The sequence below is a fragment of the Physeter macrocephalus genome, chromosome 12 (assembly GCF_002837175.3).
Source record: "Physeter macrocephalus isolate SW-GA chromosome 12, ASM283717v5, whole genome shotgun sequence".
Taxonomy (NCBI): Eukaryota; Metazoa; Chordata; class Mammalia; order Artiodactyla; family Physeteridae; genus Physeter; species Physeter macrocephalus.
Genome location: NC_041225.1, coordinates 59,639,920 through 59,656,317, shown reverse-complemented (window position 1 = coordinate 59,656,317; position 16,398 = coordinate 59,639,920). Strand labels below are relative to the sequence as shown.

Below are 16,398 nucleotides of genomic sequence, written 5' to 3'. Positions count from 1 at the left end.
AGGCCCGCGTACCGCAAAAAAAAAAAAAAAAAAAAAAAAAAAAAAATTCAGGAAATTTCCTGGCAGTCCAGTGTTAGGACTCAGTGCTTTCACTGCAGTCGCCTGGGCTCAATCCCTGGTCAGGGAAAGAAGATTCCACAAGCCATGCAGCACAGCCAAAAAAAAAAAAAAAAAACCACTCTCTTAGCCAAATACAATAAAATACACTAAAACATATTGAATATGTCCTCTTTTTATTTCTGCTTCTGTGAGCAAAAGCTAATTTCTGAGCACCATCATTATCAATATTATCCATCATTCTGTTAGACAGACTGATGACAAACCCCACCCTTCTTTTCCAAATTTCATGAGTCTATTAACCTTTTTTCTGCCTCGAATACTTATTTTCGTTTTAGTTTTCTTTATTAGGCTTCTAATACATAGTAGTTCTACATGTTTGTATCAATCTTTTTCGGCAACGTTTACTTCATTTGAGATAATGGAACAACACTTTTGAGCATAGTAAAATATTTTTAAAAAAGAAAATATGTCCCTTTAATTCTGTAAAAAAAAAAACCCAAAACCTATGTGTAATAAAGATTTTGGGAAAACAAACACTATGAAATTATAAAGGTTAAATACTGAAACATTATCAATAGTAAAATATTTTCCCCACAACACAAATGATAAAAGTCACATAAAACTGCAAAATGGGGAATAGTCTTGCTTACAAGAATTTCCTCCCTTCAATGAAGTGCTTGCTCTAATTCAACTTGTTAAAAATGTTTAAAATGTTTCTTGAAGTTTACAGAAAAAAATATTTTTAGTTGACAAAGTTTATTAGGATTCCAGGAAAGAAAGCAGACCACCAATGGTAAAATCTCATCTGCAAACAGTCTAAAAGAAAAGCTATTTATTTAAAAAGAAAAAAAAGGGAGGAGGACCAAGTATACTGAAGTCATTTATTTCATAAAGCCAAAAATAGTTCTTCCACTACCAACTAAATCATGTGCTATACTTTACAAGCTTTTCATTACCAAGCAAAAGAGACAGACAAGGAAGTTTTTGCCAACTTTTATCTCAGTTAACCAGAAAAATAAAATTACCTGAACGCATTCCAGTCATTATACTTTTACCATCATACTGCTATCATTGTGCAATAATTTGTTAGAAGAAGAAATAATACAAAAGTATGGGCTTCTTATGAAATAGAGGGAAAAACAAAAACAAGTATAATTGCGAATTACCTCTTTATCAAGATATGACAATACAGACTCTGTCTCATTCAGAAGGGCAACACTGCATTTCCCCCTGTTGAAAGAGGAGAAAAGTGAATAAATAAAGGCCACCTCACCCTCACAGTGATGATATATACAAAGTTAGGAATATTCAAAATGTAAAGGTGGTATTAAGAAACTAGATGGCTTTTAGGAAAATCTATATATGTATATACTTGGACTCTCTACCATCTTGGTTTTGTGTAACCTAAATAATAAGGCTGTGTTTGTAGACATTTATTGAGAGGCTAATCTGGGGAAGGAACAATGTTAGGCAGTAAATCCTTGTAACATAAAACACTTTATAGGTATTTCCTAATTTTTCAAGAAAAAAAAAGAAGAGTACAATGCAATCTTCAGACTAAGAGATAGTTTCTGAATCTGTAAAGAGTTAATATGAGGTAATTTTATCCAAGGGATTTTCAAAGACATCACCATGCAAACCAGTGCCTGAAATAACCTTCAAATTTTTAAAGTAGCCACTACATATGAGAACCTAAAATAATACACATTCACATCAGGATTAACTAACTTACCTTTATTGAAACTGTTCTAAAGACTAGTTAAAATTTAAATACAGGCAACTCCTATAGAGCAAGGGGCAAATAAGATTCATGGACCTTGAAGTCTCGTGGCATTTACCTTTGATCATAGCTGGGTGTGTGCTTGGAAAAGAAATGTCTATTTTTAAAAAGGCTTACAGGACATGGAAGCAACCTAAGTGTCCATCGACAAATGAATGGATAAAGATGTGGCACCTATATACAATGGAATATTACTCAGCCATAAAAAGAAACGAAACTGAGTTATTTGTAGTGAGGTGGATGGACCTAGAGACTGTCATACAGAGTGAAGTAAGTCCGAAAGAGAAAAACAAATACCGTATGCTAACACATATATATGAAATCTTAAAAAAAAAAAAAAAGGTTCTGAAAAACCTAGGGGCAGGACAGGTGTAAAGACACAGATGTAGAGAATGGACCTGAGGACACGGGGAGGGGGAAGGGTAAGCTGGGATGAAGTGAGAGAGTGGCATGGACATATATACACTACCAAATGTAAAATAGATAGCTAGTGGGAAGCAGATGCATAGCACAGGGAGATCAGCTTGGTGCTCTGTGACCACCTAGAGGGGTGGGATAGGGAGGATGGGAGGGAGATGCAAGAGGGAGGAGATATGGGGATATATGTATATGTGTAACTGATTCACTTTGTTATAAAGCAGAAACTAACACACCATTGTAAAGCAAGTATACTCCAATAAAGATGTATAAATAAATGAATGAATGAATGAGGTAAAAAAGGCTTATCTACACCTGAGAAAAATCAAGGTTATTCAGGTAGTTGTATTTATTACCACTTTTAAAATTATCCTCTCAGCTTGAAAACTTCAGTATAGCTACAAATTTGACAGGAGAATTTTGATATATTATTCAAGTTACAGATATTGGTCAGGGCTCACAAAATATTTTTTAAATGTCATAATGTCATTTGATTTTCTAAACAAAAGTCATTACTTGCTCCCCACGAAATAACCTGTAAAAACAAATGCATCAAATATACATTAAATAGGAACTTGTTGGATTATAAGAGTGAAATACGATTCAAAGGAAAAAATTACCAAAAGCAAAACTTTTGCAAAAGTAAAATATTAACACATAAGTAAAAAATTATAGTTTACTAAAAAAAAAATTATAGTTTACTAAACATTTTGCAACTGTATATTCCTTAAATCTAAAAAAAGATTTCCTCTCATCAAAACATCTTTCTCTGTTAATCATCTTAGGTTGTTATCACTTCAAAAGATTTCTCTCAGGGACTTCCCTGGTGGCACCGTGGCTAAGAATCCACCTGCCAATGCAGGGGACATGGGTTCGAGCCCTGGTCCAGGAAGATCCCACATTCTGCAGAGGAGCTAAGCCCGTGCGCCACAACTACTGAGCCCCATGCACCTAGAGCCTGTGCTCTGCAACAGGAGAAGCCACCTCAATGAGAAGCCCGTGCACCACAACCAAGAGTAGCCCCTGCTCACCACAACTAGAGAAAGCCCGCTTGCAGCAAAGAAGACCCAATGCAGCCAAAAATAAATAAATAAATTTATTTATTTATTTTTAAAAAAATAAAGATATCTCTGTGAGCATGTGATATTTCCGTATTATCCTGTCAAATCTCTAATTCAATTACCAGGAGCTATAAAGGTTTTCTACTTTTCTAATATATTTTATTCATGCATATTACTGAAGCAGAAAAATTAACATTATTACTTCAATGCATAAAACACACGTAAAGTCCACAATTACCTGACAAGCTCTTACAAAGGACAGAATTACCAGCAGGGAAATTGCTCTGTTGCTGTTACCGCATCTACAGCTGCCATAGAAGAACCTCTTATGACCTGTGAATAGATGCTCACACATGCAAGAGTGCTTAAGCAACAAACGGGATTTCCAAAAATAGTTTCATTTACTTCTCTTGCCTCAATAACTGCTGACAAAGCAGTATTTCTAACATTTAATACTTAATCACCTAGAAAAAATATTTTTTTTAAGTTCTCTAAAGTCAGGTTGTTTTTTATTAATGGAGAGGAGCAGATGCTGTAAATGTTATTCTAATAGATACCACTTGAATTTTATAGGATAACAGACACGAAAATTCATAAAAAGAATATAGCATAAAGTTGCCTCCATACTGTCTGAAATGACAAAAGAATTTAATCACTAAACCATTATTTTCATATTTATATCAGGAGATAAGGAAACACTGATTATACTGTTTTAGAGGCACAACATGATTACAAAACCAATAGAAGGATAGCTATCCCAACCAATCTAAAATATAAATTATTTTTGGAAATGTAGATTTTATGCAAAGAGGAAAGGATAATAGGTAATTTTAGTTCTTAATTTTTCTTTAATGTAGTATATTGTACCTTTTCCCCCATTAAAAATGAAAATGTGACACTTAAATTTTCATGTACATATATTAACAGCTAACAAAGTAAGAGGTTCAGTCAGAATTATTTTATGAAGTAAATATGAATATGTAATTAACACATGTACCACCACGCCAAGAGTTGTTGATAAAAGTAGTTTAAAAAGAGATTTAAAGTGTTGGCTTCCTTTATGCAGAACAAATCTTGGCTCACAGGAAAAAGCATGATAAATTTTAAGCTAACGGCAAACTAAAGGAACTATTATCAAATTCTGAATATAGATAACCCAATTGTTTTACCCTGAACCTCAAGCAATGAACCTAATTGTAACTTTGTATGGGGACAGATGATTACTAGACTTATTGTGATCATTTCATAATGTATGCAAATGTCAAATAACTATTTAGTACACCTAAAACTAACATAATGTTGTATGTCAACTATATTTCAATTTTTAACATATGCAAAAACAAACTATTTGCCAGTGCGGCGGGGGGAAGATGCTCAACATTCTCAGCCATTAGGAAAACGCAAACTCAAAACCACAGTGAGATACACTTCACAGAAAACCACAAGGATGCCTACAATGAAAAACACAGACAATAACAAGTGTTGACGTGGATGTGGAGAAATTGGAACCCTAATACTTTGCTGGTGAGGATATAAAACTGTGCAGTCACTTCTGAAAGCAGTTTGGCAGTTCCTCAAAATGTTAAACAGGGTTGCCCTCTGACCCGGCAATTCCACTCCTAAGCGTAATACCAGAAAAGAAAACATACATCCACACAAAAACCTGTGCACGGATGTTCACAGCAGCATTATTCATAACAGCCAAGAGGTGGAAACAACCCAAATTTCCATCAGCTGATGAATGGGTAAACAAAATGTGTAGTTCTGGTCCAAGTCCAAAGGCTTGAGAACCAGGAGTGCTGATGCTGTATATCCCAGTCCGGAGGGCAGGAGACTGAGGTCACAGCTTAGTCAGTCACACAGAGAGAGAATTCTCCCTTCCTCTATCTTTTTGCTCTTTTGAGATCTTCAACTGATTAGAAGAGGTTTCCCCCACATTGGCGGGGGCGGGGGGGGGGGGCGGGGGGTGTGTGTGCGACATGACAATCTGCTTTACTTAGTCAACTGATTCTAATAATCTCTTCCGGAAACACCCTCACAGACACACCCAGAGTGCTTAACCAGATATCTGGGCCTCACATAGCCCCAGTCAAGCTGACACATAAAATTAATCATCACAATATCTCAATAAAGTTATTATTAAAAATATATATAGGGCTTCCCTGGTGGCGCAGTGGTTGAGAGTCCGCCTGCCGATGCAGGGGACACGGGTTCGTGCCCCGGTCCGGGAAGATCCCACATGCCGCGGAGCGGCTGGGCCCGTGAGCCATGGCCGCTGAGCCTGCGCGTCCGGAGCCTGTGCTCCGCAACGGGAGAGGCCACAACAGGGAGAGGCCCGCGTACCGCAAAAAAATATATATATATATAATATATATATATTATTCTTCAAAACTGTCAAGGTCATGAAAAACAAGGAAAGACTGGGATACACACCAGAAGAAACTATGGAGACATGATGCCTAAATGAAATGTCAGGCTAAATCGTGAAACAGAAAAAGGACATCAGAAAAAGAATGGTACTATCTGAATAAAGTCTGGAGGTTAGTCAATAGTAATACATCTATATCAATTTCTTGGTTTTGATAAAGATGTAATGATTATATAAATCATCAACATTAGGGGAAACCGAGTGAAGAGTACACGGGAACTCTCTGTACAATCTTTGCAGCTTTGTTTGTAAATCTAAAAGTATCCCAAAATAAAATGCTTATTATTTTAAGACCCCCCCCAAAAAGGGGCATTTGTCATTGGTTTTATGAGTCTTATATTAGCCACAAACTGAATTCTGAGCATTTTTTCATGTAAAGAACCATGCCTGGTTCTGTGATTGGAAATTCAGCAAACAGTTTTATACAGCATTTAATCCACTGAATACAATGAACAGATTTTAAAAATTTAATGAAGTTCAAAGATCCAAAATGCTTTCATAAGATTACATTTCTCAACAGCAGCAATGTAAGACAGGTCAAACGAAAAGATTCAAAATTCTGAGGGAAATTATTTCCAAACCAGAATTATATGCCTAAACAAATCATCAGTCAAGTGTGAAAAACATTTTCAGATAAGCAAGGACCAAAATTTTTTACATTTTAGAAGACTAATCAAAAGGAAAAGGCAAAACAATTATTAACTCCAAGGAAAACATGAGATTGTACAACAATGAATTATGTGAGGAATATTTATGCGTTCATAAAATATAAATACTGATTATTAAGTTAAATAAAATTGTGATATACTGGAAATACAAAGGAAAGGGAACGGAGAAGAGAAAGTGAAGAGAGATTTCTAAAATTTTTAGAAACGAACAGTAGCAGTATCAGAGTGGTATAAATGCCAAGGTCAATGTCAGAGAAGGTGCGTGAGTAGGTAAGACAGAGGACTGAAAAGCCAAGAAGAGAAGTTTGAGCTTAATGTGATAGCTCAATGGATTTTGTGAAGAAACATGACAAGCAGTGTTTTGGAAAGCCCCTTCCATTTGTGGCATGTGGAAAGAAGCAAAGCAACAAGTTATTAACCCATGATCCTGGAGATCTGGTAACAAACATGAAAGAAACTATCAAAGAGGAATTCAAGGGGAAAAAAAATCCTCTCTTGGTGCCACTTTTCCCTTTTATAACTAGGAGAAAGTAGAATGTTCAAAAGAAGGTGCTAGGATTAGGAAGCTCCTCTTCTCCAAGACAGGATGACAAATTGTTTTGATTACTAGGAAAATCTCACAAGCATTTCTTTCCACAACCATGTAGAACACCAGTACTTGGGACAATATATGTAGGCTATCCTGTGATACAGCCCAATGCATTTCTGCATTATGATTTTAGTTGGAGAAGAAAACACTTCAACCCATAGGGTTGATCATTTCAAAGGAAAGATTATATAGTATATAATATATAATAAACACAACATTCAAGAAAAAGTGTGCTAAACATGTAGACTTTAAAATGTTAAATTGTGATATGATTTTTCTCCAGTTTGTGTTCTTCCTCTACTCCTCCTTCTTAGCAATCCTAAGAGCCTAAGCATACTAAGTAAATAACTATCTTTATGTTACACTCATCTCTTAAGTAGCACTACTTATAGTCTCAATAGCACTCTTCTGGCTAATTTAAATTTTGTTTACAGATACCAAGAAAATTGCAAAAATCTAACATCTTAAAATAAAAATATTGGCACAATGAAATGTACAGGAAGAAAACTGCCTTTGTCTGAATTTTGTTTTAAAGATTCCAAATAAGTTTCTTTAACGTTAGTAGCCAAACTGGAGAGACACTGCTAATCCACAGTGGAGTTCTATTTTATTACTTATATACTTAAAACTTAGCATTACTACTTATTTATCAATAAACATAAATCTGTAAAAATTGGTTTTCTCTGAAGATTTTTAAAAGGCCTCAACACGGACTTCCCTGGTGGTCTAGTGGGTAAGACTCCGCGCTCCCAATGCAGGGGGCCCCCGGTTTGATCCCCAGTCTGGGAACTAGATCCTGCAAGCATGCCACAACTAAGAAGCCTTCGGGAAGGGAGGGGGGAAAGGAGGGGGGAAGGGAGGGGGGAGGCAGGGAGGAAAGAAGGGGGTAGGGAGGGAGGGAGGAATAAATATATTTTTTTTAACCGTTAAGCTTTAAAAAAAATAAATAAAATAGAATAAAATGATCTACCAAATATCCTCACCATTGAGGCATCCCTGAAATTTCAGGATACAATGGATAAGAGAATTCTAAGATTTAAAAGCTGGAAAAAACAGGTAATATGCAGAGTATGGAGAATCTATGTGATATAAAACTACTTTCGGGGGCTTCCCTGGTGGCGCAGTGGTTGCGCGTCCGCCTGCCGATGCAGGGGAACCGGGTTCGCGCCCCAGTCTGGGAGGATCCCACATGCCGCGGAGCGGCTGGGCCCGTGAGCCATGGCCGCTGGGCCTGCGTGTCCGGAGCCTGTGCTCCGCAACGGGAGAGGCCGCAGCAGGGGGAGGCCCGCATACCATAAAAAAAAAAAAAAAAAAAAAAAAAAAAAAAAAACAAAAAAAAAAAACTACTTTCAATGACAACAAATGTTTGAGGACAATGGGGTTAGTAATTTTCAACCCAAAATTAAATTCCAAGCCAAACTATGTATCACATGTGTAGTAATAAATTATCTATGAATTTCATTTCAGAATAGCATAGGAAGTATTAAAAAATATGTAAAAGAGAGATTGAGTCTGATAAAGTTGATAGCCTCTGCTGTAAGTTGTTATACACTAAAACATAAAACTAAAATTAAGAGTCATAACCAAAAAACACAGAAGCCTTCCAACTAGTATATGAAGAAGAACAGTATAATTAGAATATCACCAGTCTATAACAACTGTGATTAATGGAATTCCAGGCAATAAGCATCAAATAAATGCCAGTAACATCCAGAAATGAGAGATTATATACCTCCCAATGTACAATACCACCTTTGAAGAAGTTTTTGTCTCTTGTACTTCACTCTTCCCCACAGAGGAAGGAGGCAGGGCAGGAGGAATGAAGGAAACCACGTCCTCTATTACCAATTCACGAGAAATATGAGGGAGAGGGGAACGTGGTTGAACACAGGGGGATACAATCAGCAAAATCCAAACGGTGAGAAACAAAATCCTCAATTCATCAACAAAAAAATAGCGCAGGGGGGTGGGGGGGCGGAGATAGGGAGAGACAAAGAGAAGCCTTCATTTATTTTCCCCTAGGGCCACCCAACTGATTTGGCACCATATACTGAAAAGACCACCCTTTCTCCACTACACCGCAAAGGCGCCTTCATCAAATATCAAGTTGTACTATATATGCGGGTCTGTTCTGGCTTTTCTATTCTGTTCCACTGGTTTATTTCACAATCCACTTACCCGTACTACCCTACATTAATTACTGTAGCTATACAAGTGTCTTAATATTGAATGATATAAACCTCTAACATTTTTGTTCTTCAAGACTGACTTTATCAATGGTTCTCAAACTTTTTGGTCTCAAGATCTCTTTTTTTTTAAAATTAATTTATTTATTTAGGCTGCGTTGGGTCTTTGTTGCTGGGCGCGGGCTTTCTCTAGTTGCAGTGAGTGGGGGTGGGCCTCTCACTGTGGTGGCCTCTCTTGTTGCAGAGTGCGGGCTCTAGGGTGCTCAGGCTTCACTAGTTGTGGCATGCGGGCTCAGCGGCTGTGGCTCACGGGCTCCAGAGTGCAGGCTCAGCAGCTCTGGCGCACGGGCTTAGTTGCAGAGTGCGGGCTCTAGGGTGCTCAGGCTTCACTAGTTGTGGCATGCGGGCTCAGCGGCTGTGGCTCACGGGCTCCAGAGTGCAGGCTCAGCAGCTGTGGCGCAGGGGCTTAGTTGCTCCGCGGCACGTGGGATCCTCCCTGACCAGGGCTCGAACCCGTGTCCCCTGCACTGGCAGGCAGACTCGTAACCACTGCACCACCAGGGAAGCCCCCTCAAGATCTCTTTAAGTTCCTAAAAATTATTGAGAACCTCAATGAACTTCTGCCTTTGTGGGTTACTCTATCAATATTTACCATGATAGAAATTAAAACTAAAAATTTAACATTAATTAATTAATTAAAAATAAACATATTAGCAAATATTTGTTATTAATAATTACTATATTCCCCCCCAAAAATTGAGAACAGTGGCGTTATTTTACATTTTTGCAAATCTCTTCAATGTCTGGCTTAATAGACAACTAGGTTTTCACAAGAGTAACTAGTTTACTTCATTTTCAAAGAACATCCATCAAATACTCATGTCTCAATAACCACAGTTCATCTCTCAGTGGTTATTTCAGGCAAAAATGGTGTTCCATGAAAAAGGTAGCTAGTTTAGCTCATATTTCAAACAAGCCCATGAGTTTTTTCTCAAAATGATCATCACACTTTCATATGCAGCAGAAATGATTTATGCATACTTCCCATTTCAGCACATGGAAAATTAAAAGATGTGCAATCTCTTTTTTTCTTCCAGTTTTATTGAGGTATAATTGACATACAGCACCATATAAGTTTAAGGGGTACAGCATAATGATTTGATTTACATACATCGGAAAATGAAGATGCGTAATCTCTTGAAATAAGGGAGAGGTGATGGTTGCACAACGTTGTCAGTATACTGAATTTTTTATACTGAATGCCGCTGAATTGTACCCTGTATACTGTACAGTGGTTAACATGTTGTGTGAATTTTTCCTCAATTTTTAAAAAAAGGCATTTGAGACTTATTAAAATTAATAAATTGTACTGTTTTGCCAAGAACATTCTTAAGTGGAACTTGTCTTTTTTTTTCTTTTCTTTTTAATTGCAAACGCATACAATACAGTGACGACTATAGCAGTTTGGTGACACTGACGTGATTCCTGCTGACTTGGTGCCAGCAGTTCACCCACCATTGCTTTTGCACATGATTTTGCTTTTGCAAAATCAACACGGAGAAAAGGCAAATAACATCTTGCTGTTGTTATGAGAATAGTTTTGATCTCAAAAAGGCCCTCTTGAATGAGTCTATGGGGACATCCAGAAGTACACGAACCATGTTTTGAAATGTTCTTGGTCCTTTCGATTCCCAGAGATTTTGGACTCAGCTTCTCAATTTATACACACATACACAGACATACACACACAACCCTGCTAAGCTTTTCCATGGAATTACATTGAATCTTTGGATCAATTTGGGAAAAACAGACTTATTGTCATTTATTTACTTAATCTTTAATTCCTTTAGCAATACTCTGTAATTTCTGTGTGGAGTTTTTACACATCCTTCCCTTTTTTTAGACATCTTTTATTTTTTTTAATTTATTTTTATCTTATTTTTGGCTGCATTGGGGCTTTGTTGCGACGTGCGCGAGCTTCTCATTGCAGTGGCTTCTCTTGTTGAGGAGCATGGGCTCTAGGCATGTGCGCTTCAGTAATTGTGGGATGCAGGCTCAGTAGTTGTGGTGCATGGGCTTAGTTGCTCCGCGGCATATGGGATCTTCCTGGACCAGGGCTCGAACCCGTGTCCCCTGCGTTGGCAGGCGGATTCTTAACCACTCTGCCGCCAGTGAAGCCCTAGACATCTTTCTTTAGATTTATTCCTAGGTGTTTGATATTGTTTGATGATGCTGTAAATAGTATCTTTTTAAACTTAATTTTCTAACTGACCTCTCTTCACACCATATGCATAAAACAGACCTAAATATAAAAGGTGGAACAGTAAAACTTCAAGAAAACATAGAAGAATATCTTCATGATCTTAATTAAGAAATCTCTGCCCATTATAAGATTGTGACACTTGGATTGGTTTTTGAATGAGCACTCTTTCTGAGTAACAAAGTATTCTTTTTTTGGTTTTTTGTTTGTTTGTTTGTTTGTTTTTTGCAGCTTGCGGGATCTTAAGTCCTGTCCCGTCCCCCGCCCCCCCACGGTGAAAGCATCGAGTCCTAACCACTGGACTGCCAGGGAGTTCCCCGAAGTATTCTTACTCTAGATTCATTCTGCTCCTTCATATATATCAAACCTATCAGGCATGTCTATTAATGTCTCAAGAATGGAATTTTTCCAGCCTTTATTTAACTGTCCTCCTCCCCTCCTCCTGCTGTTCCATCATTCATTTTCCTACCAAATTTCTTACATATTTAAAAACAAACCAACCAACCTAGAAAGAGCAAAGATGACAACAGCAGCACTGAAGAATAAGCACTGCTTAACAAGAGGAAGCTGCACACAAGGAATGTAGCTCCTCTGCCATTCTGAGTAAACTCCAACAAATAGCAGCCCAAATCCAAAGAATGCACATAAGATTAGGAATGAAAATGCACTGAAGATACACCAAAATGTCAGTGCTGCTGGGTGGAGGGATTACAGGGGTGTGTGTGTCTTTTTTGTGTGTTTTTCCCATTTCAACAATAAATTATAATTCTTCCATTATCATAAAATAAACACTAAAAGTTTACTTTTAAATGTTAATAAGCAGTGATGTTGAAGAAACAGCAAAATGGGCATATTCTTAATATACTGTGGTGGGAATATAAACCGACAGAATAATTCTTGAAGGAAACAGCATTTTGCAACAAAAACATTTGGAAAATGTACCCCTAAATTAGAAACAGGTCTGCTATCAAATGGTAACAGTAGCTAATATTTCTATTGTACTTTACTACTACTGGGGAAGGGAGAATAAAGATGAGTTTAGTTTTTAGTAGATTCCCATCTATTCTGTCTTCATCAAAACCAGCCAGGTTGTCACGCAAGGCAGGGGATTAAAATGGATGCAAAACGGCATTTTCCCTCTCTAATGTCCAAATGTACAATCTTTTAAATAATACTTTTTCCATTATATATCTAATGTGTTTTCATTTCAGACAAAGTAGAAATATAGAAAAGCATAAATATGAAAGTTGCTTGCATTTTCTGATAGTAGTGCAATCCTGAAATCTATCAAATACCAAGTTCCTACTTACATTTATGATGCTATCTATGAATGAATGAAAGTGACCTCATTTATTTGCAAAAAAATCTTTAACTAAAAAAATAAAACAAAACAATTCTGCAATGAACATATCAGTATATATTTCTACACACTTGCATGAGAACCTCTGTTAGATAAAATCAAAAAAGTGGAATTGCTGGGTCAAAGGATATTCACACATTAAAGTTTGACTTCTCTGATTATATTAACATTCGAATAGAGAAGAGTTATCTATTTCCCCACCCTCATCAACACTGAGTGTTAAGACAAGAACTTCAGTATTCCATCCCCCCAAACACCTCTTGCTGGCTAGAAACTTTTCCGTTTCTCCCTTTCGCTTGGTTGCTATATATGGTTTATAAATTCATTTTGTTTGCTGACAAATAACAGGTACACAAAACAGATTTCCTATCCTCTGCTTAGCCCTCCATGTAAAAGCTTGATGTTGACTCTGAGTCACTCTCCCTCAGAGTCCTAAGCAACCTGTGATTCCATGTATCAATCTTTAATTTTCATGAAAAGAGAAAGACACACAATCTAAAACTTCATTTAAGGTCAGCCGTAATTGAGAGGAGATTATTCTACTATCTGTTGATGAATTTTATTTCCTTAACAAACAAAAATTTAAAAAATGGAAACTACGCAAGCTTCAAAGTCTAACTGGCTATTGAGTACTGTGTTCCACAGCAGGCAGGAAAAAGGGAAAAAAGGACATACTAAGGAGCTTCTAGAATCTCACACTCTAAGATGATGTCTGACTTGAAGAACCTAAAAATTATACATATGAAGAACCTATGAAATTATACATAAAACCCAAGATTTCTAACAGCCGCTAAAGATACTTTTTCAACTAAATTAAGAAAGCTCCTCATTTTGAAGGGCAGGAGACAATGTAGAAGCAACATGGCATCATTTAAACCAAGAAAAGTTCACGACAAGCTGTGGTTGCAGCCAGTCTCCTATGAAGCAATAATGGTGATTATGGTGATGATGATGATCATACTCTGGAATCCTAACCTAAAACTGTTTAAGAGGAAAAGAACGTAAGGCTTTCTCTGAAGCACACTGCCATTAAGAGACTGCTCGAACACTATGTGCACCTATGTCTTCAAGACCTATTCTACTACTGACACTAAATTTAGGTCCTGGAAGAGTTTCTCTGGATTTTGTTGAGGTTAAATAATGAGGTAGACAGGACGCTCACCAGTGATGCTCTGAGCAAGGGCCAGGTCTAACGACATGGATATAATGGTTTCTCTATCACCACTCACTCCTTGTAACAAGACTTGGAGATCAAATCATCCAGTCCAAAAGCCCTTACTATAGGACACATTGAGGCCAATAATCAAGAGGTACCTAAGGAAATGCTTTTAAGACACAATGAAGCATAACTTCCAAGGCTGTAATCCAGATCCCGAGGTTGGCAAGCAGGAAAAGATTGGCTCTGTTTAAATATGACTAACTAGCTACACCAGAGGCAGGGAAGAGGTATTAATCACTACACATACAATGCTGTAACTAGCAGCTTTTAAAAAGCCAAGCTTTGTGTATTCAAGATGAAGGAAAAATGACATTGGACAATATATAAGACACATCCATAAACTTAAGCACCCAATCAAGTAGGCAGTTCCCAGTCGCTATTTATATCTCTAACACTGTAAAATAGTATAGTTTGTATGCTTAACTCAGTTTTTAATTTAGTTCTGCCCATTTGACTTGAGTAAATAGAAAAATTACGTGGAAAAATAGAAAATCAAAGAGCCTATCTATTCAACAAGCTTCTAAATAGCTGTCTTTCTGTCTCTGCTTTTTAACACTTAGAGTCATATATATATCATAATATTGTATATTTGCAGCCACATGATCTGAGTTCAAGATCTGAATCTGCCATTTAAAAGCCGTGAGACTGAAGAGTTATTTAACCTTTTTGTGTTTCAGTTTCCTCATCTGTAAAATGAGGATAATAACAGGACCTACATTACAAAGTCATTGGGAAGATCAAATAAAATACATGTAAAGCAACTGAAATAACACCTATCATAAAGGTTCAATAAATGTTAGAATTTTTAAAAGCCAAGTTTAATAAACATGGGCTCTATATAACCGAACACAGTATTCTACACACACACACACACACACACACACACACACAAACAGTGACAGATCTAGCAGCTGGCATAACAATAAATTTTATAGTTCTTTATATCCCGTGCAGCATATAATCTATTATTAATGACCTAAGGCACTGTGCAAGAAGCATGCTGTCTCTCCCCTTCACCCCAAGAAGTGTTCCAAAGGAATTCTCATGTTCAAATCCTATCTATCCTAACAAGATAGATACAAACAAATCCTCAACAAGAGGTGAATCACTAACTCTACCCAGAAAAGTCCTGGTCCTATTCATTCTCTTCCAATGAAATCGGAAGGAAGGAAGAGTTGCCTCCCTGCCACTTTGGGAAGCTTGTAGCACCTAGTTAGTATTATAGCTCACAAACTACAAAGGACCTCAGGAATGCCTCAGTCAGGTTTTCTCCCCTGTTCCATACAACACCAAGGAAATTCTGGGCACTTGATAATGCCCCTAAGAATAAAAAGCCAGTATTCATCAAATTACCCCTCTTTGCTGCCAAAGAACAATGGGACTTCAGTAATTTTCTCCTGTTAAAGCACAGATAAATAGGGCATGACTTCAACGTTAGCAAAATGTCAAGATCACTCCAACGTGCACTTGTTCTACATCAGCATAAGGGCTGGTTAGCACAGCTTTGTGCTTTGGCTGGAGACTGCCCCTAAATCCATTCAGCTGTTTGAAAATGAGAGCCATAAATGAGAAAATATGGCTCCACACTACTCCCTCTCAACTTGGAGAACAAAAAAATTTTAGAAACAAACGCTTCAAATGTCTATATCTCTTCCTCATAATTCAAAAGAATTGCCACCAGGTAAACTCCTTAAGTTCACAAGCTGGGGAACCTTGTCTTATTTATCAAGAAGTTAGCAAGCTCCCTAATTGAGAATAGACTCAGGAAATGTGTTCAACATGACTGAATGATCGTATATTCTACGTAATTTCTATGTTCAACAAAGGGGTGTCTTGATAATTACACTTCAATATACTCTCTCAGTCCTTATGAAACATGAAAAATACTTCACTAGTTTTTCCATTCCAAGCAATCTGTTAAAGGAAACCAACATTACTTATAAACAGATTCCAAGCTATCAGGAGGGTAAATTTAAAATATACTTGCGTGTTTTGGATACATTTTTAAAACCATTTGTCAGATTCTTGTTCTGGCAAGAGTCTTATGACTGGCCACATAACTTCTTGAGCTTAAAATGAATCTTTATATTCTAGATTCTTCCAATTAAATGATAAATGCTTATGGCTCTTCAGCATTTATTAGTTACCTATATCTTTAAAACAATTACAAAATATGTTTGCATGTTTCATCTCTTTGAGCAAAAATTAATTTCCTTTCCTCTTTTTTTTTTTTTTTTTTTTTTTTTTGCAGTACACGGCGGGCCTCTCTCCGCTGCGGCCTCTCCCGTTGCGGAGCACAGGCTCCGGACGCGCAGGCTCAGCGGCCATGGCTCACGGGCCCAGCCGCTTCACGGCATGTGGGATCTTCCC

At 37.2% G+C, this 16,398-nt stretch overlaps 1 protein-coding gene across 1 annotated transcript in view; it reads right to left on the bottom strand.

Annotated features, from left to right (window-relative positions):
* The window catches only part of MTA3 (metastasis associated 1 family member 3), a 178,046-nt gene that overhangs the window by 88,427 nt on the left and 73,221 nt on the right, over positions 1-16,398 (bottom strand). The window contains exon 5 of the mRNA XM_024118854.3: positions 1,227-1,290. Within this exon, the coding sequence (XP_023974622.1) occupies positions 1,227-1,290 (64 nt within the window). The remainder of the gene's footprint in view (positions 1-1,226; positions 1,291-16,398) is intronic.